General features: G+C 42.4%; 1 protein-coding gene across 1 annotated transcript in view; it reads left to right on the forward strand.

The window, feature by feature from the left end:
• The first annotated feature begins 1736 nt into the window (after positions 1 to 1736).
• LOC137437271 (guanylate cyclase 2G) overlaps positions 1737 to 20320 on the forward strand; it is a 42095-nt gene continuing 23511 nt past the window's right edge. Inside the window, exons 1-5 of the mRNA XM_078766359.1 lie at positions 1737 to 1755; positions 2045 to 2445; positions 15301 to 15445; positions 18649 to 18810; positions 19298 to 19407. Coding sequence (XP_078622485.1) covers positions 1737 to 1755; positions 2045 to 2445; positions 15301 to 15445; positions 18649 to 18810; positions 19298 to 19407 — 837 coding nt within the window. The remainder of the gene's footprint in view (positions 1756 to 2044; positions 2446 to 15300; positions 15446 to 18648; positions 18811 to 19297; positions 19408 to 20320) is intronic.

The following is a 20320-nucleotide window of genomic DNA, read 5'->3' on the forward strand; positions in this document are numbered from 1 at the left end:
AAAGGATAATAATTGGTGTCATCCATACAGAGGAACTAAAAGACGATATTCGTAGGGAAATCCTTAACAATCGGTTGGAAACACTGGCATCAGATGTGATTTTTCATGAAGTAAATTGTGAACTATCTCCAAAGTGTTCTTTCATTTCCATCGATATATATGAACCGAGTTGTCTGTGTGTGTGTGTGTGTGTCCAGTTTTTGTGTGTCCGCGTTTTATTCAGAGATGGCTGAACGGATCTTCATCAAACTTTCAGAGGTTCATCAGTGAGTGCCCGGGAGTGTTTTAGGGGAAAAAAAGGTTTTTTTTAAGTTCGTTTTTATGGAGTAAAAAAAATCAAAAAAATCGCTCGATAGTGCCGAAGCCTTTTTAAATTAATGACAGTTATATACAAGTACACATTCGCATAAATAAATACAAAACAATTACCAGACATTTGAATACAAACAATTCCGGAAGTGTACGAATTTGGTAATTTGGCTTCTTCTTCTTCCTGATCGGCATCACACTTAACTCAGAAACGTGAGCCACATTCACTCAAACGTGAGCCACATTCACTCAAACGTGAGCCACATTCACTCAGAAACGTGAGCCACTTTCACTCAGAAACGTGAGCCACTTTCCTCCCCTCCCCTTCTCCCCCTCTCTTCCCCCTCCCCCTCCCCTCCCCCCCCTCCTCCTCCTCCTACCCCCCCTCCTCCTCCTACCCCCCTTCTCCTCCTCCTACCCCCCCTCCTCCTCCTCCCCCCTCCCCTCCCCCCCTCCCCTCACCTTCCTCCCTCCCGCCTCCTCCTCCTACCCCCCCTCATCCTCCTACCCCCTCCCCTCCCCCATCCTCCTCCCTCCCCTCCCCCATCCTCCTCCTCCCCACTCCCCTCCCCTTACCCCTCCCTTCCCCCCTCCCCTCTCTTCCCCTCCCTTCCACCTCCCCATCTCCTCTCCCCCTCCCCTCCCCCCTCCTCCTCCTCCTCCCCCCCCCCCCTCCCCCGCCCGGCAACGCCGGGTACTTCTGCTAGTCTTATATATTCAGCAGGACATACTTATTATTTCCTCCATTGCTGTTTGAAATACAGTCACAACTATTGGCGGACCCTGTACTACTTGTCCGCCACATGATGGGCGTGCTAGTTGCACCATTGCGTAATTAAACCAAGATAGCTTATTATTTTGCTTGGAAAGGGGGATTATGGTGAAAAAATGCACAATTTTTAATGAAGGAAAGGGATGAATTTTCTGGAATTGACCTCAGACCGGCACAATTTGAGGAGGCCTCGTTTCGAGACAGCCGTGTACACATGGCGAGGGAGTTTGAGTGGGTTGTGTGGACGAGGTGGAGAGGAGTTACCTTGATTTCAATCCTTGGTGTCCATAAAAAATGAATTTCTAACAGCTCTACTGGAGCCAGAATATAGCTTGTGGCCTTTGTTACCTGAAGTCTTAAATGATGTGTTCACAGGTGAGATTTTGCTCCGATTCCTGTATAACCACAGGGGGATCTCCTACGCCTATTGGGATCCTGGAAAGGTTAATGAGACTTGACCTTTTTACGGTCATCTTGACCTTATTTTTTCAACATTTTGGGGTTTTTTCCCCAATTAAAACGCCTCATCAAGTGCGTTGTTTTCATACTCCTTGGGGACATGGACCTGTTTGCAAATGGGACTTTGCATCTTCAATATAAAAGCCGAAGGACCTGAGCGCATCCATCGGTTGCGTGTGGCAATGGGGCACGAATAATGGGCAAATCGATTGCAGGTAAACCTATTTGATATTGCTCTTTTACCTGAGTTTTAAAATCTGACCAAAGCAACTTGATGACATTATATAATTAATGTGTAAAACTGGAGACAAATTTTCTTTAAGATGTCTCAACTCATCGGAATCTGCATATGGAGCTACCTGTAGGTCACACCTGCCCAAAGAACCGGACCATTCATAGATTGGAATTGAATTAGGTTTACCTTAATTATGTGGCTACCTTTTCTTGGCACATGTATTAAAAGTTTTGATTTTAGACATGTTTATGTTTATTCTCCAATCACAGGTCGCTGTTCTATTGCAATACACTTATTGATTACCATTCCCAGCATCGCCAATGCGTTCTCCTCAACGTCTCCACAACACTCGTCGACACCTGGCGCACGGTCCACTCGTCCGAGCACGACACACCTGGTCTTGGGCCTCCAAGCCCCGTTCAACCTGTCGCACCCTCTGAGCGCCCGACGTCTTGGTGGCGCCGCACTGCTCGCCGTGCAAAACGTTAACAATGGCACTCGTCATCGGATACCTGGACCCTGGAACGACTCCCGTCCACTCATCTCGCTCGAACTGAACTACACGGACAGCACCTGCGACGAAGGGCGCTCTCTGGCCTCCTTCGTCAGTCAGGTTCGGGAAATGGACATCGCCATGCTGCTGGGTCCTGTCTGTTCAGAAGCTTCCAAGGTGGGTCTTACTTGTGTTATCATTTTCATCAAGTTGTCTTTTTATATTTAATGACACATTCTACACAACGTCTTTAAAAGGGAACGCGAACGCAAAAAAAAAAAATTCTGAAAACCATTAAAAACAATAAATTAATCGTGGTCCAATTTGAAGGGGAGATTAAAAATAAAAATTTGCAAATCAAAGTGTCGATTTCTCCAGTGACGTCATGACGTGCTCTCACCTTGAGCAAAATGGCGGTTTTACGCAGGGAAACTGCACTTCGAGCTCGGATTCCGACACCGATTCCACCGTCGTTAGCAACTCTGAAGGGTTCTCAGTCTGTCGAAACGGATCAGTGGGATTGTGAAGAGACTATTGAACACAAAATTAGTGATGTGATAGTGATGAAAACACTTTCTGAGGTATTGTAGATCCGAATCGTTTCGAACTTTGTGAAGGGATTGAGGTGAAGATGGCGTCGGTGAAGAAGGCGGTGTTGGTAGTGAAGATTAAAACACCGGTAGATGTTCACTATGGATTGGTAGGTTTGCTTTTCCGTTCAATTGGCGGCTTATGAAGGATTTTGTATTAAATTACAGATAAAATCAGTTGGATTTAGTTTCAGGATAAATACGACACGGACATGACGCAAAACCGACTCGATACTTACACCGCCTGGGGAAAAGGTTGATGGGGGATTGTGGAGCGGGCGAGGGGAGGGTGTGGGATTGCGTTGGGTATTGTGAGGGTGATGGGGAGGGTGAGGGAGTGGGTGGTGTAAGATAACTGCCTCAATTATTACCCTGCGCGCGTGAAGCGAAAAGTAGTCTTGAATGATCAGTGCGTGCGTGCCTGCATTTTTACAATTCATTTTCTCGGCAACCGTTGGTCCAATTGACACAAAACTTTTACCATGCGAACGACTCCGCTTTTATAATTTTTTTATTCATAATTATGACGTCATAAGTCACATGGTACGGTCAATGGAAGAAATTGTAACGGGGTGCGTTGTCAAGTACTCCGCATAGGGAATATGATGTGTTAATGATGATGTCATCGGTGCCTTCATTATGACGTCATAATTCGACAAGTACAACGCTTAGTCCGATCAGTTTGAAATTTATTGAGCGTGATCTATGGAACAATTATATTTCCGAATGTAAATTTATGATGTCATCGCTCAAGTGGTCTGGCAGCCATATTGGATAAAATAAAAACCCTTGAAAAACGGAAGAGTTGGCTCGCACCAAGTTGACTGTGCAGGGTAAGTATTCTATGAATACCGTCTAGTTCATCAGGCATACACTGTGGCGTACTCTCTCGAGATCTCACGCGATCCTACTCGAGTCACAAGAACATATACAGTACATGGCCAAAAGTATGTGGACATCCAAACATCGAACATCTCATTCCAAAATCATGGGCATTAATATGGAGTTTGTCCCCTCTTTGCTGCTATAACAGCCTCCATTCTTCTGGGAAGGCTTTCCACGAGATGTTGGAACATTGCTGCAGGGATTTGCTTCCATTATCTTCCAGACTTTCAACAAGAGCTTTGGTGAGGCCGGGCACTGACATTGGGCGATTAGGCCTGGCTCGCAATCGGCATTCCAATGCATCCCAAAGGTGTTCGATGAGGTTGAGGTCAGGGCTCTGTGCAGGCCAGTCAAGTTCTTCCACACCGATCTCAACAAACCATTTCTGTATGGACCTCGCTTTGTGCATGGGGGCATCGTCATGCTGAAACAGGAAAGGGCCTTCCCCAAACTGTTGCCTTAAGTTGGAAGCACACAATCGTCTAGAATGTCATTGTATGCTGTAGCGTTAAGATTTTCCCTTCACTGGAACTAAGGGGCTGAGCCTGAACCATGAAAAACAGCCCCAGACCATTATTCCTCCTTCACCAAACTTTACAGATTGCACTATGCATTTGGCAAGGTAGCATACTCCTGGCATCCGCCAAACCCAGATTAGTCCGTCATACTGCCAGATGGTGAAGCGTGATTCATCACTCCAGAGAACGCGTTTCCACTCCTTCAGAGTTAAATGGTGGTGAGCTTTACACAACTCCAGCCGACGCTTGGCATTGCGCATGGTGATCTTAGGCTTGTGTGCGGCTGCTCAGCCATGGAAACCCATTTCATGAAGCTCCCGACGAACAGTTGTTGTGCTGACGTTTCTTTCAGAGGCAGTTTGGAACTCGGTAGTGAGTGTTGCAACCAAGGACAGACGAGTTTTTCCCGGTATGTGCTTCAGCACTGGGCAGTCCCGTTCTGTGAGCTTGTGTGGCCTACCACTTCACAGCTGAGCTGTTGTTTCTCCTCGACGTGTCCACTTCACAATAACAGCACTTACAGTTGACCCGGGCAGCTCTAGCAGGGCAGAAATTTGACGAACTGCCTTGTTGGAAAGGTGGCATCCTATGACGGTGCCATGTTGAAAGTCACTGAGCCCTTCAGTACGGCCCATTCTACTGCCAATGTTTGTCTATGGAGAATGCATGGCTGTGTGCTTGATTATATATACCTGTCCGCAATGGGTGTGGCTGAAATAGCCGAATCCACTAATTAGAAGGGGTCTCCGCATACTTTTGGTCATGTATTGTATATATTATGAACAAAAATACCCGGCTTTCTGGGTAACAATGAGTCGCTTCCTGATTGGTTATGAATGAGGGGGAAGGGAGAGGAGAGGAGGAGGGAAGGGAAGGGGAGAGGAGAGAGGGAAGGAGGGGAGGGGGAAAGAGAGGAGGGGAGAGAGAAAAATGAGAGAGGAGAGAAGAAGGAAAGGGGGAGAGAGGAGGGGTAGAGGAGGGGAGGAGCAGGGAGGAGAGAGAGAAGGGAAGGAGAGTGGAGCGAGGAAATGGGAGGGGTGTTGGGGGAATGGCTGCCAGACCACGTGAGCGATCTAACTTCATTTGTAGAGCCCTCGCCAAGTGGCTTAAGCACTCCAACAAGCAATCAAACGAAATGGGGGATAAGGAACAGCTGGCTTGGCAAGCGATAACAAGCTGATTGCTTCTGGTTGAAATGGCCGAGGAATTTTAAAAACAGATCGATTTCAAGCAGCAAATCATGTGGAAACCATCAATGAGGGCAGATAAATTTTTTAAAAGGGTGTTATACTGTTATACACTCTATCGTAATGAGCTTATCGAGGCAAGGTTTGCGGATTGCGGTCACTGCTCACCTCCACTCATTTATTACTCTTTTTTAACTGCTCACCTCCATTGCTCACCTCGACTCATTTGTTCCTCTTTTTTAACTGCTCACCTCCATTGCTAACATGGAAACAAAGAAAATGCACTCAAACCATTGTGGGTTGGAGAACTATTTTCCACATTTATTCACCTAATTACCATGGGCCGTCAACACAGTAACCCCTTCACACCCTCCAACATGTTTTTTCCCCCTCCAACAACAGCCTCACACCCTCCAACATCACCATCATCTCCAATAAACTCATCGTTAAGCCTGGTGTTGGCTTAACTGTCAAGGTAGCTTGGCTTGAGATCCTAGGGTCTTCATTTTTATTTTTTTTATTTTTTTGTATTGAAGATCGAGGCTCGTGTAAGAGCTAACATCAATCACAAAAAAAACAATCGGACAAACAAAACATACAATAAAGGGAGCGGGAGACAAGATGGGGAGAGAGAGGGAAACACACAAGTACAACAGCAGAGAACAGGGACAACGGAAGATCTGTGGGAAGGAGAGGGCTTTGGAGGAGGAGGCATGGGAAGGTGGGGGTGTGGGGGGCGGGGGTGGGAGAGGTATAAAACACATGGACACTGCTAAAACTTCCAGGAAAGAAGTCGGTATTTCAAAAAAGTGGATTTGGGGTGTATTAACGGGGGTAGAAAAGATCAAGGTTTTGGATGGGGGAAGATAAGAGATGGTGGTGAACAGCTGTTTTAAAGACCTGGAGGGAGGAGTGGGATTGAAGAGAGTGAGGGAGTTTGTTCCAGAGGCGGGAGTAAAGAGGAATGAAGGAGTGAAGGTGAGCAGAGAGTCTTGATTTTGGCAGTTTAACCATAAGAGGGTTGCTGGGCTGTGCGACCTGTAGGAATATTTGGGGGACAGAGCACAGATAGAGCTGGGGGAGCAAGGCCGGAGAAGAGTCGGTGGAAGACAGAAAGGCCACCTACCTGCCTGCGGTGAGTGAGTGAAAGGCCCTCGGAGTTAGCTTCATCGCAGGAGATTCCAATGATTCTGAAAGCTTTGGTTTCAACCACGTGAAGCCGAGCTAGGTGTGAGGCAGGAGCACCAGCCCAGAGGGGAGAGCAGTATTCCATTGAGCTGCGGATGAAAGCCTTGTATGTGGTGAGGAGCTCGGGTGTGCAAAGGAAGGACTTTGCACGACGGAGGATGCCCAGTCGGCGACTGGCTTTGGAGACCAGCTTGGAAATGTGGTTTTCCCAGGAAAGATCATGGCAGATAGTGAGACCCAAAGGCTTGAGTGACAGAACTTCTTGGAGAGGATTGTTCAGAAAGTAGATGGGAGGATTGTCCAGTCAGTCTTTAAAGAGACAACAGCAGAGAACACGTTCCTGCTGCTGATCTTTAAAGACCGACTGGACAACCGACTTTAAGAGTTAAAGACCGACTTTAAGAGTTAAAGACCGACTTTAAGAGTTAAAGCCCCTGTCAAGCCGTTGAATTAACACCAGGAGGATCGACTCAGCCTGTCATCTTTCTGAGGTCGGCAAAATGAGCACCAGATGGTAAGGAGGCATTGCATCACCAGCACAGACTCGCCCCCTAGAAAATGATGCAGCCAAGCAGCCACAGGCTGCATATGAATAGATAAATAAGTCATCTTTATCATCACAATCATCATCCGAGCCATCGCATTATTGGATCAAGTTTATCATCATTGTTATTAAAGGTACGTTTCATGTTCTTAATACAGGAAATTAAACTTTATTTCATGATCTTAATACAGGAAAGTAAACTTTATTTTATGTTCTTAATACAGGAAAATCAACTTTATTTTATGTTCTTAATGCAGGAAAATCAACTTTATTTTATGTTCTTAATGCAGGAAAATCAACTTTATTTTATGTTCTTAATGCAGGAAAATCAACTTTATTTTATGTTCTTAATACAGGAAAATCAACTTTATTTTATGTTCTTAATGCAGGAAAATCAACTTTATTTTATGTTCTTAATGCAGGAAAATCAACTTTATTTTATGTTCTTAATGCAGGAAAATCAACTTTATTTTATGTTCTTAATGCAGGAAAATCAACTTTATTTTATGTTCTTAATACAGGAAAAGAAACTTTATTTTACGTTCTTAATACAGGAAAATCAACTTTATTTTACGTTCTTAATACAGGAAAATCAACTTTATTTTACGTTCTTAATACAGGAAAATCAACTTTATTTTATGTTCTTAATACAGGAAAATCAACTTTATTTTATGTTCTTAATGCAGGAAAATCAACTTTATTTTATGTTCTTAATGCAGGAAAATCAACTTTATTTTATGTTCTTAATGCAGGAAAATAAACTTTATTTTATGTTCTTAATACAGGAAAAGAAACTTTATTTTACGTTCTTAATACAGGAAAATCAACTTTATTTTATGTTCTTAACTAGCAGAGGTACCCGGCTTTGCACGGGAGTGGGAGGAGGAGGGGAGGGGGAAGAGGAGGGGAGGGGAACGGGGGGGGAGGGGGGAGGGGGAAGCGGGGGAGGAGGAGGGGAGGGGGAAGAGGAGGGGAGGGGAATGGGGGGGGAGGGGGAAGGGGGGGGAGGGGGGGAGGGGAAGGGGGGAGGGAAGGGTGCGGGGGTGCCCAGGGGAAGAAGGGCCCCTCCCCTCCCCCTCCCCCCCTTTCCCCTCCCCCCCCTCCCCTTCCCCTTCCCCCTCCCCCTCCCCCTTCCCCCTCCCCCTCCCCCCCTCCCATCCCCTTCCCCCTCGTTCCCCTCCCCTTCTCTTCCCCCTCCCCTCCTCCTCCCCCTTCACACCAGGGGGGTTGACTCAGCCTGTCATCCCACCGAGGTCGGAAGTCGGAACTCATTGTCGTCAAATAAATGTAGCCTGTATGTTTCACTCTTTGTCACATGCCGTTGGTCCCATGTCAATCGGATGAAGTTGAAAAATTAACGTTACGAAGGTTCTCTGGGACGTACTGATTCCGAATAATGAAGTTGAAAAATTAACGTTCCGAAATACGCTAATTACGCTAACAGAAGCGCTGGAGGGAGCACTGCGCTCCCTCCCTTAGATTCCCTCCCTCTTCTGCTAGCGCTAATTACGCGTAACACACTAATTTTAAAACCCGAAGTTTTTTTAATTTTAAGGTGTGCTGTAGTCAGAAGCGCTAGAAGCGCTGCGCTCCCTCCCTTCGAATCCCTCTCTCTTCTGCTAGTGCTAATAATACGCTAATTTTAAAACCCGAAATTTTTTAAATGTTTATGTCTCCATGACATTCCTGGGACCATCCCGAGTCGAACAGTACTTTCCGCTCGCAAATCCGTCCACGGGTTCTCGAGATCTTAGAGATCGTAGATCAGGTTACAGACACAGAGGCCAACTCTACTTTATATATATAGATACAGGAAAATCAACTTTATTTTACGTTCTTAATACAGGAAAATCAACTTTATTTTATGTTCTTAATACAGGAAAATCAACTTTATTTTATGTTCTTAATGCAGGAAAATAAACTTTATTTTACGTTCTTAATGCAGGAAAATCAACTTTATTTTATGTTCTTAATGCAGGAAAATCAACTTTATTTTATGTTCTTAATGCAGGAAAATAAACTTTATTTTATGTTCTTAATGCAGGAAAATCAACTTTATTTTATGTTCTTAATGCAGGAAAATAAACTTTATTTTATGTTCTTAATACAGGAAAAGAAACTTTATTTTATGTTCTTAATACAGGAAAATCAACTTTATTTTATGTTCTTAATACAGGAAAATAAACTTTATTTTATGTTCTTAATGCAGGAAAATCAACTTTATTTTATGTTCTTAATGCAGGAAAATAAACTTTATTTTATGTTCTTAATGCAGGAAAATAAACTTTATTTTATGTTCTTAATACAGGAAAATAAACTTTATTAACGCACAGGTTGTAAACCTGGTGCGTTATAGCGTTTGCCTGGGAATTTCGGGCGCTCAAAAGTGAAGCTAGTTTCTGTCACCCATTTCTGTCGCTCATTTCTGTCGCTCAGATGTGTAAACATGACGTCATCAAATCTATATTTATAGGATAGGTTATAGGAGATATATATGTTATAGGATAGGAATATAGGACCCAAATGACCCAGAGGACCCAAATGACCCAGAGGACCCAAATGACCCAGAGGACCCAAATGACCCAGAGGACCCAAATGACCCAGAGGACCCAAATGACCCAGAGGACCCAAATGACCCAGAGGACCCAAATGACCCAGAGGACCCAGAGGACCCAAATGACCCAAATGACCCAAATGACCCAAATGACCCAGAGGACCCAAATGACCCAAATGACCCAGAGGACCCAAATGACCCAGAGGACCCAAATGACCCAGAGGACCCAAATGACCCAAATAACCCAGAGGACCCAAATGACCCAGAGGACCCAAATGACCCAGAGGACCCAAATGACCCAGAGGACCCAAATGACCCAGAGGACCCAAATGACCCAGAGGACCCAAATGACCCAGAGGACCCAAATGACCCAAATGACCCAGAGGACCCAAATGACCCAGAGGACCCAAATGACCCAGAGGACCCAAATGACCCAGAGGACCCAAATGACCCAGAGGACCCAAATGACCCAGAGGACCCAAATGACCCAGAGGACCCAAATGACCCAGAGGACCCAAATGACCCAAATGACCCAGAGGACCCAAATGACCCAGAGGACCCAAATGACCCAAATGACCCAGAGGACCCAAATGACCCAGAGGACCCAAATGACCCAGAGGACTCAAATGACCCAGAGGACCCAAATGACCCAGAGGACCCAAATGACCCAGAGGACCCAAATGACCCAAATGACCCAGAGGACCCAAATGACCCAGAGGACCCAAATGACCCAGAGGACCCAAATGACCCAGAGGACCCAAATGACCCAGAGGACCCAAATGACCCAGAGGACCCAAATGACCCAGAGGACCCAAATGACCCAGAGGACCCAAATGACCCAGAGGACCCAAATGACCCAGAGGACCCAAATGACCCAGAGGACCCAAATGACCCAGAGGACCCAAATGACCCAGAGGACCCAAATGACCCAGAGGACCCAGAGGACCCAGAGGACCCAAATGACCCAGAGGACCCAAATGACCCAGAGGACCCAAATGACCCAGAGGACCCAAATGACCCAGAGGACCCAAATGACCCAGAGGACCCAAATGACCCAGAGGACCCAAATGACCCAGAGGACCCAAATGACCCAAATGACCCAGAGGACCCAAATGACCCAGAGGACCCAAAGGACCCAAATGACCCAAATGACCCAGAGGACCCAGAGGACCCAAATGACCCAGAGGACCCAGAGGACCCAAATGACCCAGAGGACCCAAATGACCCAGAGGACCCAAATGACCCAGAGGACCCAAATGACCCAAATGACCCAAATGACCCAGAGGACCCAAATGACCCAGAGGACCCAAATGACCCAGAGGACCCAGAGGACCCAGAGGACCCAGAGGACCCAAATGACCCAGAGGACCCAGAGGACCCAAATGACCCAGAGGACCCAAATGACCCAGAGGACCCAAATGACCCAGAGGACCCAAATGACCCAGAGGACCCAAATGACCCAGAGGACCCAAATGACCCAAATGACCCAAATGACCCAGAGGACCCAAATGACCCAGAGGACCCAAATGACCCAGAGGACCCAAATGACCCAGAGGACCCAAATGACCCAGAGGACCCAAATGACCCAGAGGACCCAAATTCTATGTATGTTTCTATGATGATGTATGTTTTGGTGAAAGTACATAATGTGAATACTAGTAGCAATTTTACAAAAACCATGGCATAATTTCAAATCTTGACCCGAGATGATAATTATGCTACATCATAATTTCCATGTGCCAACCTGGGCGGAATCCAAGTGGATTCACTTGTTTTATGTTCTTAATGCAGGAAAATCAACTTTATTTTATGTTCTTAATACAGGAAAATCGACTTTATTTTATGTTCTTAATACAGGAAAATCAACTTTATTTTATGTTCTTAATGCAGGAAAATCAACTTTCTTTTATGTTCTTAATGCAGGAAAATCAACTTTATTTTATGTTCTTAATGCAGGAAAATCAACTTTATTTTATGTTCTTAATGCAGGAAAATCAACTTTATTTTATGTTCTTAATACAGGAAAATCAACTTTATTTTACGTTCTTAATACAGGAAAATCAACTTTATTTTATGTTCTTAATACAGGAAAATCAACTTTATTTTATGTTCTTAATGCAGGAAAATAAACTTTATTTTACGTTCTTAATGCAGGAAAATCAACTTTATTTTATGTTCTTAATGCAGGAAAATCAACTTTATTTTATGTTCTTAATACAGGAAAATCAACTTTATTTTACGTTCTTAATACAGGAAAATCAACTTTATTTTATGTTCTTAATACAGGAAAATCAACTTTATTTTATGTTCTTAATACAGGAAAATCAACTTTATTTTATGTTCTTAATGCAGGAAAATCAACTTTATTTTATGTTCTTAATGCAGGAAAATAAACTTTATTTTATGTTCTTAATGCAGGAAAATAAACTTTATTTTACGTTCTTAATGCAGGAAAATCAACTTTATTTTATGTTCTTAATACAGGAAAAGAAACTTTATTTTACGTTCTTAATACAGGAAAATCAACTTTATTTTATGTTCTTAATACAGGAAAATCAACTTTATTTTATGTTCTTAATACAGGAAAATCAACTTTATTTTATGTTCTTAATACAGGAAAAGAAACTTTATTTTATGTTCTTAACACAGGAAAATCAACTTTATTTTATGTTCTTAATACAGGAAAATCAACTTTATTTTATGTTCTTAATACAGGAAAATCAACTTTATTTTATGTTCTTAACACAGGAAAATCAACTTTATTTTACGTTCTTAACACAGGAAAATCAACTTTATTTTACGTTCTTAACACAGGAAAATCAACTTTATTTTACGTTCTTAATGCAGGAAAATCAACTTTATTTTATGTTCTTAATGCAGGAAAATAAACTTTATTTTACGTTCTTAATGCAGGAAAATCAACTTTATTTTACGTTCTTAATGCAGGAAAATCAACTTTATTTTACGTTCTTAATGCAGGAAAATCAACTTTATTTTATGATCTTAAGGCAGGAAAATAAACTTTATTTTATGTTCTTAATACAGGAAAATCATTTTTATTTTATGTTCTTCAGACAGGAAAATCAACTTTCTTTTATGTTCTGAATACAGGAAAATAAACTTTATTTTATGTTCTTAATACATTTTATTCATGACAAGAAATAGCACAAAAATAATGCGCAAACATGATAATTAAGGGTACAGTTTGGACAAGAAGGTGTGAGAAATTTTAAAGTTGAAGTCCCTAACCCGATTTCCCACGACCCCCTACGTTTGCAGATTTGCGCTTCACATGGATTTTCAAGAACATAACCCCTGCGAATGGCAATGCCCTCCTGTATTGTAGGAATATCTAAAACCGATTTTTGGCAGGTATGTTTTGTTAAATGACTTACAAACCATGTCACGTGAGATTTTGGCAATTTTTTAAAAACTGTTTTTTTATTTTTAATGAGGAATGATTTCAAGGGTGGTGAATGCACTACGACAAAAAGGAATCCAGAAGAATACCATGCTATTTAATTTTGTTCTTCTTTTAACATGTAACTATAATTTTCAAGGGCTGCCAAGATATCTTAGAGGTATGCACACTCGTCTCTGAGCTGTCTCGCCTGGGTCCGAATCTAGACCCAGCTATAAACTGTCATCCTGGTGTTTGCACGCAGGCCGAGGCATTACGCATATGCCGTCCATTGGATGGATGGACGTTAAGATGGTGGACCCATTAGGCCGCAGGGTCCATCTGCCAGCACCGTCCATTGTTGGACTATGGACGTTAAAGATCCGAGTTTTCGCACAAGGTAGGTAAGTTATCACAAGTACCTTGTCCAATTCCCAAATTTCTATCCTAACATACAGAGGCACTGCATCAGCGGCACAACTGTAATTGAATCCCTGTCCAATGTGCATCCACAAAGAACATCCTTAATTTTGGAGTTATAATAAACAAACTGGTCAGAATTGGTGGACTGCACGGTCATCTATGGGGGCATCAGTTTGCATTCTCAGTAAGGTCACCAAAAGCAGACCCAGGATTTATAGAAAAAGGAAAGTCGGGGTTCACATATCCTAAAAAGTGAAAAATATTGTCGTCTCATTAACAGGATTTTCTTTTTCAGACCAATTTCACTGAAATAGTTGCAAAGATTTTATATTATTATTTTTCTTTGCTAATCAAGAGGCTTTCTTCGTAAAGACCTATCCTCGATCTTGTATCGAGTGCTATCATGGAGTGCGGTGGTACTCTATATAGAGGGATGATCATGGGAAAAAATGGCCACTGCATCAAATGTGTACAAAGCAGTATGCTGAGAAAATATAATATAGAGTGAGGATATGAGGATTGTAAAAGCCATACCTCTTATTCTCGAGCGTTTTCTGAACTACCAAAACTAAAGTACCACATCGGGAGATCACTATATCGCCAAATTGTACTTCGTCTTCGTCTTCCCCTCTAAAAACAATGTTAAACTGTTGCCCAACCTAGCACAATAACGGCTGAAGCGATTAAGGTGATTCCAACACGAGCAAGTTACTTTGTCTCTGGCCGATTGCACGCAACTTAAAATTTAAAACCGTATAAAACATTAAGCATTTTATGGAAAGAAATCGAACTTAAATGTGGGCTCAACCAAAACAAGCCAGGATTGTCGGAGGGGGTGAAGAGGAAGAGGAGGAGGTGGATGGACTTGCCAGTCTGCGTCGTTTTCGCCAGTACGTTTTGGACTCGTCAGTCGGCTGCAGATGAGCAAGAGGTCGCCAACACCTCAAACTGTCCCTATCACTCTCCCTTGTCCAACCTTTCCTTGGATAAGAGTCCGATTGGCACCATGTTTTGTTATGGTAAGCAAGGTGTAAAAGAAGTCATTTCGATGGTTAAGATCAGCACTGTGTCCCTTCTCCCCTGTACATTCTTACATTCTCTGTACATTCTTACATTCTCTGTACATTCTTGCATTCATTCCCTGTACATTCTTACATTCTCTGTACATTCTTACATTCTCTGTACATTCTTGCATTCATTCCCTGTACATTCTTACATTCTCTGTACATTCTTACATTCATTCCCTGTACATTCTTACATTCCCTGTACATTCATTCCCTGTACATTCATTCCCTGTACATTCTTACATTCTCTGTACATTCTTGCATTCATTCCCTGTACATTCTCCCCTCTACATTCCTACACCACACTGATTCCCCTTTCTTGATTTTTTCCGCACCATACAAACAAATTTACGTCCATCAATCCCCGTACCTGTCCTTGTGGCTTGGCCTTTATGGGCCTCACTCAGCTCTTCAGCAGTGACGTCGACATGAAGGTACAATCGATCACTTGGAGGGGAGACCATTACATGTACATCTTGGAGGTGTACAATCTATGTATTTATTTATTTAGAGAATAGCTCAGAAGATAAAGTATTAAAAGGAACTTTAATGTTAGCCTGGCCTTGCAGCATATTCCCATTAGGAGATGATGAGCTAAGGATGTGCTGAGATCTGCTGTTCTGTGGGGGAGGGTGAAGAGAGAAAAAGAGGTTGCTGTTTTGTGTTCTTCTTTCCACAGACTACAGGTTTACTGGCTTCCTATTGGAACATCCCCATGTTTGCATTCACATCATCTGTTCCTGCCTTGGATGACATTGAAGCTTATTCAACTTCTCTGCGTCTTGTCTCTTCATTTCGGAGCCTTTCACAGGTGGAAACCAAGTGTAATAATTGTTTCCTCTTTATTGGAGAGAGAAGGCTTTGTTTCTCCACCTTATTCACTGATTATGTGACTGATTGTGACTGACTCCATTAATCACTAAGTATGGCATTTCCAGGCTAAAAAAAAAAAGTTCAGACTTTGTTGGAAATCACCAATTGGTTAATGCACAAGACATAACCTATAACCAATACACCACAAAGTACAGGCTTCTCCCCAAGCAATTCTCTCTCTTTTGTAACCTTTTAAAATACATTTATTTAATGAAGATCCTAAATTAGAACAGCAACAAGCTCATAAACAAAGAAAAATCACAGCAGCAGCCTTTTTAGCTCACACGATAAGTGTTGAAGAGGAAATAAATAAAGTATTAACAAATCGATGAAATAAGTTGAAGTTTGTGTTTGTCCGTGTTTTGGCGGCCGCTTGCGGTGCTGCTTTTGATTTTCTAGCCTGGGTTCGAATCCCGACCCAGCTACAAGCTGGCATCCTGGTGTTTTACAGACTGCGGGTGATTCTTCAATGTCCGTCCGATGGGCGTTAAACTGGCGTTCCATCCCATCACCGGCATTAGTTGGTGGACGTTAAAGATCCCACGGTGTCCTTCGCGAACAGTGGGCAAGTTACAGCTTGGGCATCCTGAACAAATGATCAATTCCTGCCGTAACCTTAGACTTGAGCCAAATTTACCCCGGCCAACCCCAAATGAACGTGGGACTACAAAAAAAAAACCTTACCATAACGTGATCTTTCACCGGCCATGACTCTTCGATCATGTAATAATGAGGAAGCGAGGACGAGGTCACTGTACTGTAATGTTTGAAATAATTTACGGGAGAAGCTCGGGACCCTCAACAGACCCCCAGGTCCCTAGGAAGCGACCCCCTACTGCCCCTCCCCCCTCAAAACTTATATAGAGACTTAAACGCACTTTGTGGCCATTTGGCCCATGGAACCTTGTGCAAGTACTGTCTTGCCAACTTATGGTTGTTTAACTCATTTAACTTCTGTTTGTGTTACATAAACTTTTTGCTTTATCTGTTTAGGAAAAGTGCATTTCCATGGTCTATAGTTTTGGAACAACTGTTTCATTATTACCTCCACAACTGAAGGTGGACGGAGGTTATGTTTTCACCCCTGTCTGTCTGTTTGTTACTTGCAAAATCGAAGATTTTTCCAAGTATATTGGTCGGTCTTGTGTGCTATTCTGTCTCTCTGTTTGTTTGTAAATTGCCTACAGGTCACAGTTTTAAATTGGTCATAAGGTATAGTTGGTCATAAGGAAGAAGCCTATTGATTTGGAGATCAAAGGTCATCTTGAGCTCAAATTTTTAAAATTGTCATCTTTCATCCGATTGACTTGAAAGTTGAACAGCATTTGCATATTGAGTCGCTAAATTGGGAAACCAACTATTGTTGGTCAAAAGGTCAAAGGTCAACTCAAGGTCAAACTTCTAAAATCTTCAATTCCATTTTCATCTGAAAAATCGTCAATTTTCATCCGGTTGACTTGTAAATTAAACAGCAACTGCACAGTGCCTCATTGATTTCGCGAAACCAACTATTTTAAGGTCAAAGGTCAACTCAAGGTCAAGCTTCTAAAATCATCAATTTTCATCTGAAAAATCATCAGTTTTCATCCAATTAATGTGAAAATTGAAGAGCAGTTGCATAGTACATCACAAAATTGAAAAACCAACTATTTTTGGGGTCAAAAAGTCAAAGGTCAACTCATGGTCAAAATTCTAAAATCATCAATTTTAGTCTGAAAAATTGTCCATTTGCATGCTATTAACTTGAAAATTAGAAATCAATTGCTTAGTGCCTCACTAAATTGGGAAAGCAACTATTTTTGAGGTCAAAGGTTAACTCAAGGTCACGTCAAAAGGTAAAAGGTCAACTGAAGGTCAAAATTCTAATATCAATTTTCACCTGAAAAATAATCAATTTTAATCTGACCCGAGCTTTGATTAAGATCGTAAATTTTAATCTTAATGTAATGGACAATTTGATGTATCCATGATCATTACCTTGATCTTTTGAACCGCCGCTAATTTCACCCCAAATCCACTTTTTTGAAATACCAACTTCTGTCCTGGAAGTCCTTGGTGTCCTTGTGTTTTATACTTCTCCCTCCCCCCCCCTTCCCACGCCTCATCCCCCCAAGCCCTCTCCCTTCCACACATCTTCCTGCTCTCAAATGTTGTGTTTGTGTGCTTCCCCTTCTCTCCCCATCTTGTCTTCCGCTCCCTCTTTTTATATATTTTGTTTGTCTGGTTGATTTGTTTGTGAAATAAATATTAGCTCTTTCACGAGCCTCGATTCAGTATACAAAAAAAAAAAAAAAAAACTTATTTGGGGAGAGTGGTGGATTTTGCAAGTATCGTGCTCTGCATGACATCTTTGTTTGTTTGTTTTTCTGAGTAGGATGTCCCAGAACATTGTGGACGGATTCAGATGAGATTTTGTGGAGAGGTTGTGCTTGTGATGAGGACAAATTGATTAGATTTTGAAGAACATCCGGATTTTCAAGATTATTTAAAGGTGATTCTTCATCATTGAGAGATCGGGCCAAAAACTATATAGCACAATATCTCAAAAAGTTATGGAAGGATTCGGATGAAACCTGGTGGACCGGTTGGGTGTCTGACAATGACGATTCGATTCGATTTTGGTGAAGATCTGAATATGGATTCGGATATGAGAATTATTTAATTTCTTAAGTGATTCTTCACCATTGGGAGATGGGGCTGAAAACTATACATAGCAGGATATCTCAAAAATTTATGGATGGATTCGGATGAAACTTGGTGGGCAGGTTGGGTGTGTGACGAGGACGAATTGATTCCATTTCTCCATCATAGTAAAGATTCCTGCTCCATTAAAGAATAGATTCCTACTACATTAAATGGCATGTTTTTCACATAGTACCTTCCTAAAGCAAAAGTTAATAGTGGAGTACAATATAACAAAATACCAATCGCCCACACCATCATTATATCTCCAATAGTATTGTGCAGAATTGAATGGTAGAAGGAAATTGGAGCAATGGTATTTTAAAGAGCGTTTTTGTAGTCATTGTTTAGCTACTAAGTCATAATGACTTTTCAGACATTCCATGACAAAAAAGTCCCCTCTTGTTGACCACCGAACAGGTGTTGCTTGCGACACTGGCACACTTTGGATGGAACCGGTGTGCCTTACTAGGTGTCGGGGGAGCCCAGGGTTGGAAGCTGCAGAATGAGTTGTGGCTGGCGGTGGATGATGCCTTGTCTGCTCATGCTACCATCATCAGCAAGGTCAAGGTGGAACGTAGAAACGACACAGCTATTCGTCATGCTGTCATGGAAATCGGCAAGGTGGCCAGGGGTGAGGATGGTTTGATGGAGAGAGAGCAGACGAGGGAGATCAGGAATGGATATTAGAGGTGACGAGGTCAATGCCTGCCTGGCAGACTTGAGTCCATTAGGCAGAGCAGAAATTCAAGTTGGAAAGCCAGAGAATAATGGGAGGACCATGGTCGGAAAAGCAGGAATTCTGCAAGATAAGCCTTGAAAATAACTGTCCAACTGTTGCCTCAATATCCTATGTGAGCCTCGATCTTGCTCTTCCATGATGTTGTCTCATGTAAAAAAAAAATTCATTATAGTAATTCTAATAAAGTCAAATTTAGAGGGTCCTGCGCCGGCTAAGAAGCTCATGAAATAGCATAGCAGAAAGCAGAGATTCCAGCAGCGTGACCGGACGTCTGGAGCATTAGAGTGGCCCGTTGTTAAAGGTCCCCATTGTTAGAGGCCTACATGATAATGGAAGCTTCGGTGATCCTATTGTGTGAATGGTTGGATGTGTTTTCCAGTTATAGTGGTTATTGCCAGCAAGATGGAGGGATATGATGTCATGCTGGAAGCAAATGCACAGGGGATGACGTCCGGAGAATTTGCCTTTCTATTAATCGAACATCCCGAGGTCAGTTTTCTTTATTGCAAAATGTGTTTTTTTATGCCTCCATCCCCGAAGGTGGCCGGAGGCATTATGTTTTTGGGCTGTCCGTCCGTCCTTCCGTCCGTCCGTACGGGCTAAACCTCGTTTTTCTCAGCAACCATATGTCCGATTAAGACGAAACTTTCAGGGTAGGAGTGACACCCATGCAGAATGTTTTTTTTATCACAATTGTGACATCATAGGTCACTTGGTATGGCAGCCATCTTGGAATAAACGCAAATAATTAAAAAATTATTTCTCGGAAACCGTGGCATCGAAAAATTTTAAACTTGCCACATTGTCAAGTACTCCCAATGGGGAACAAAAGCACGATAATTATGACATCATAGGTGAAGTGGTATACCAGCCAAAAATGTTATCATCGAATTCCTTATCCTAAAAATCTGAAATTGTCTGCACATGATCTATGACCCATTTGTATTGAAATATCAAATTTATGACATCATAGGTCACATGGTTTGCCAGCCATATTAGATTTAACCTAAAACCTAATAAAAACATCTTCTCCCAAACCACCAAATCAATTGACTCGAAACTTTACATGTGTCATTGACTAGGCATTGCGATTAAAAGATAATCACAAAAACATCATTGGTCACATGGTGTGGCAGCCATATTGGATTGAAGGAAAATATTAAATAATTATATCTCTGAAACCACTTACCCTATCGATGTGAAATTTTACAAATATCATCTAGCACCACTGTTACATATAGTTTGAAAATAATGACATCATAGGTCATGTTGACTTATATATTGGATACAAGCCATATTGGATACAAAAACGAACCTTATCCGATCAACACGAAACTTCACAAACTTGATCCCTTGCCCATACATATGCAGAGTGTACATTTTTAAGGTCATATGTCATGTG

The sequence above is a fragment of the Myxine glutinosa genome, chromosome 12 (assembly GCF_964187855.1).
Source record: "Myxine glutinosa chromosome 12, kmMyxGlut1.1, whole genome shotgun sequence".
Lineage (NCBI taxonomy): Eukaryota > Metazoa > Chordata > Myxini > Myxiniformes > Myxinidae > Myxine > Myxine glutinosa.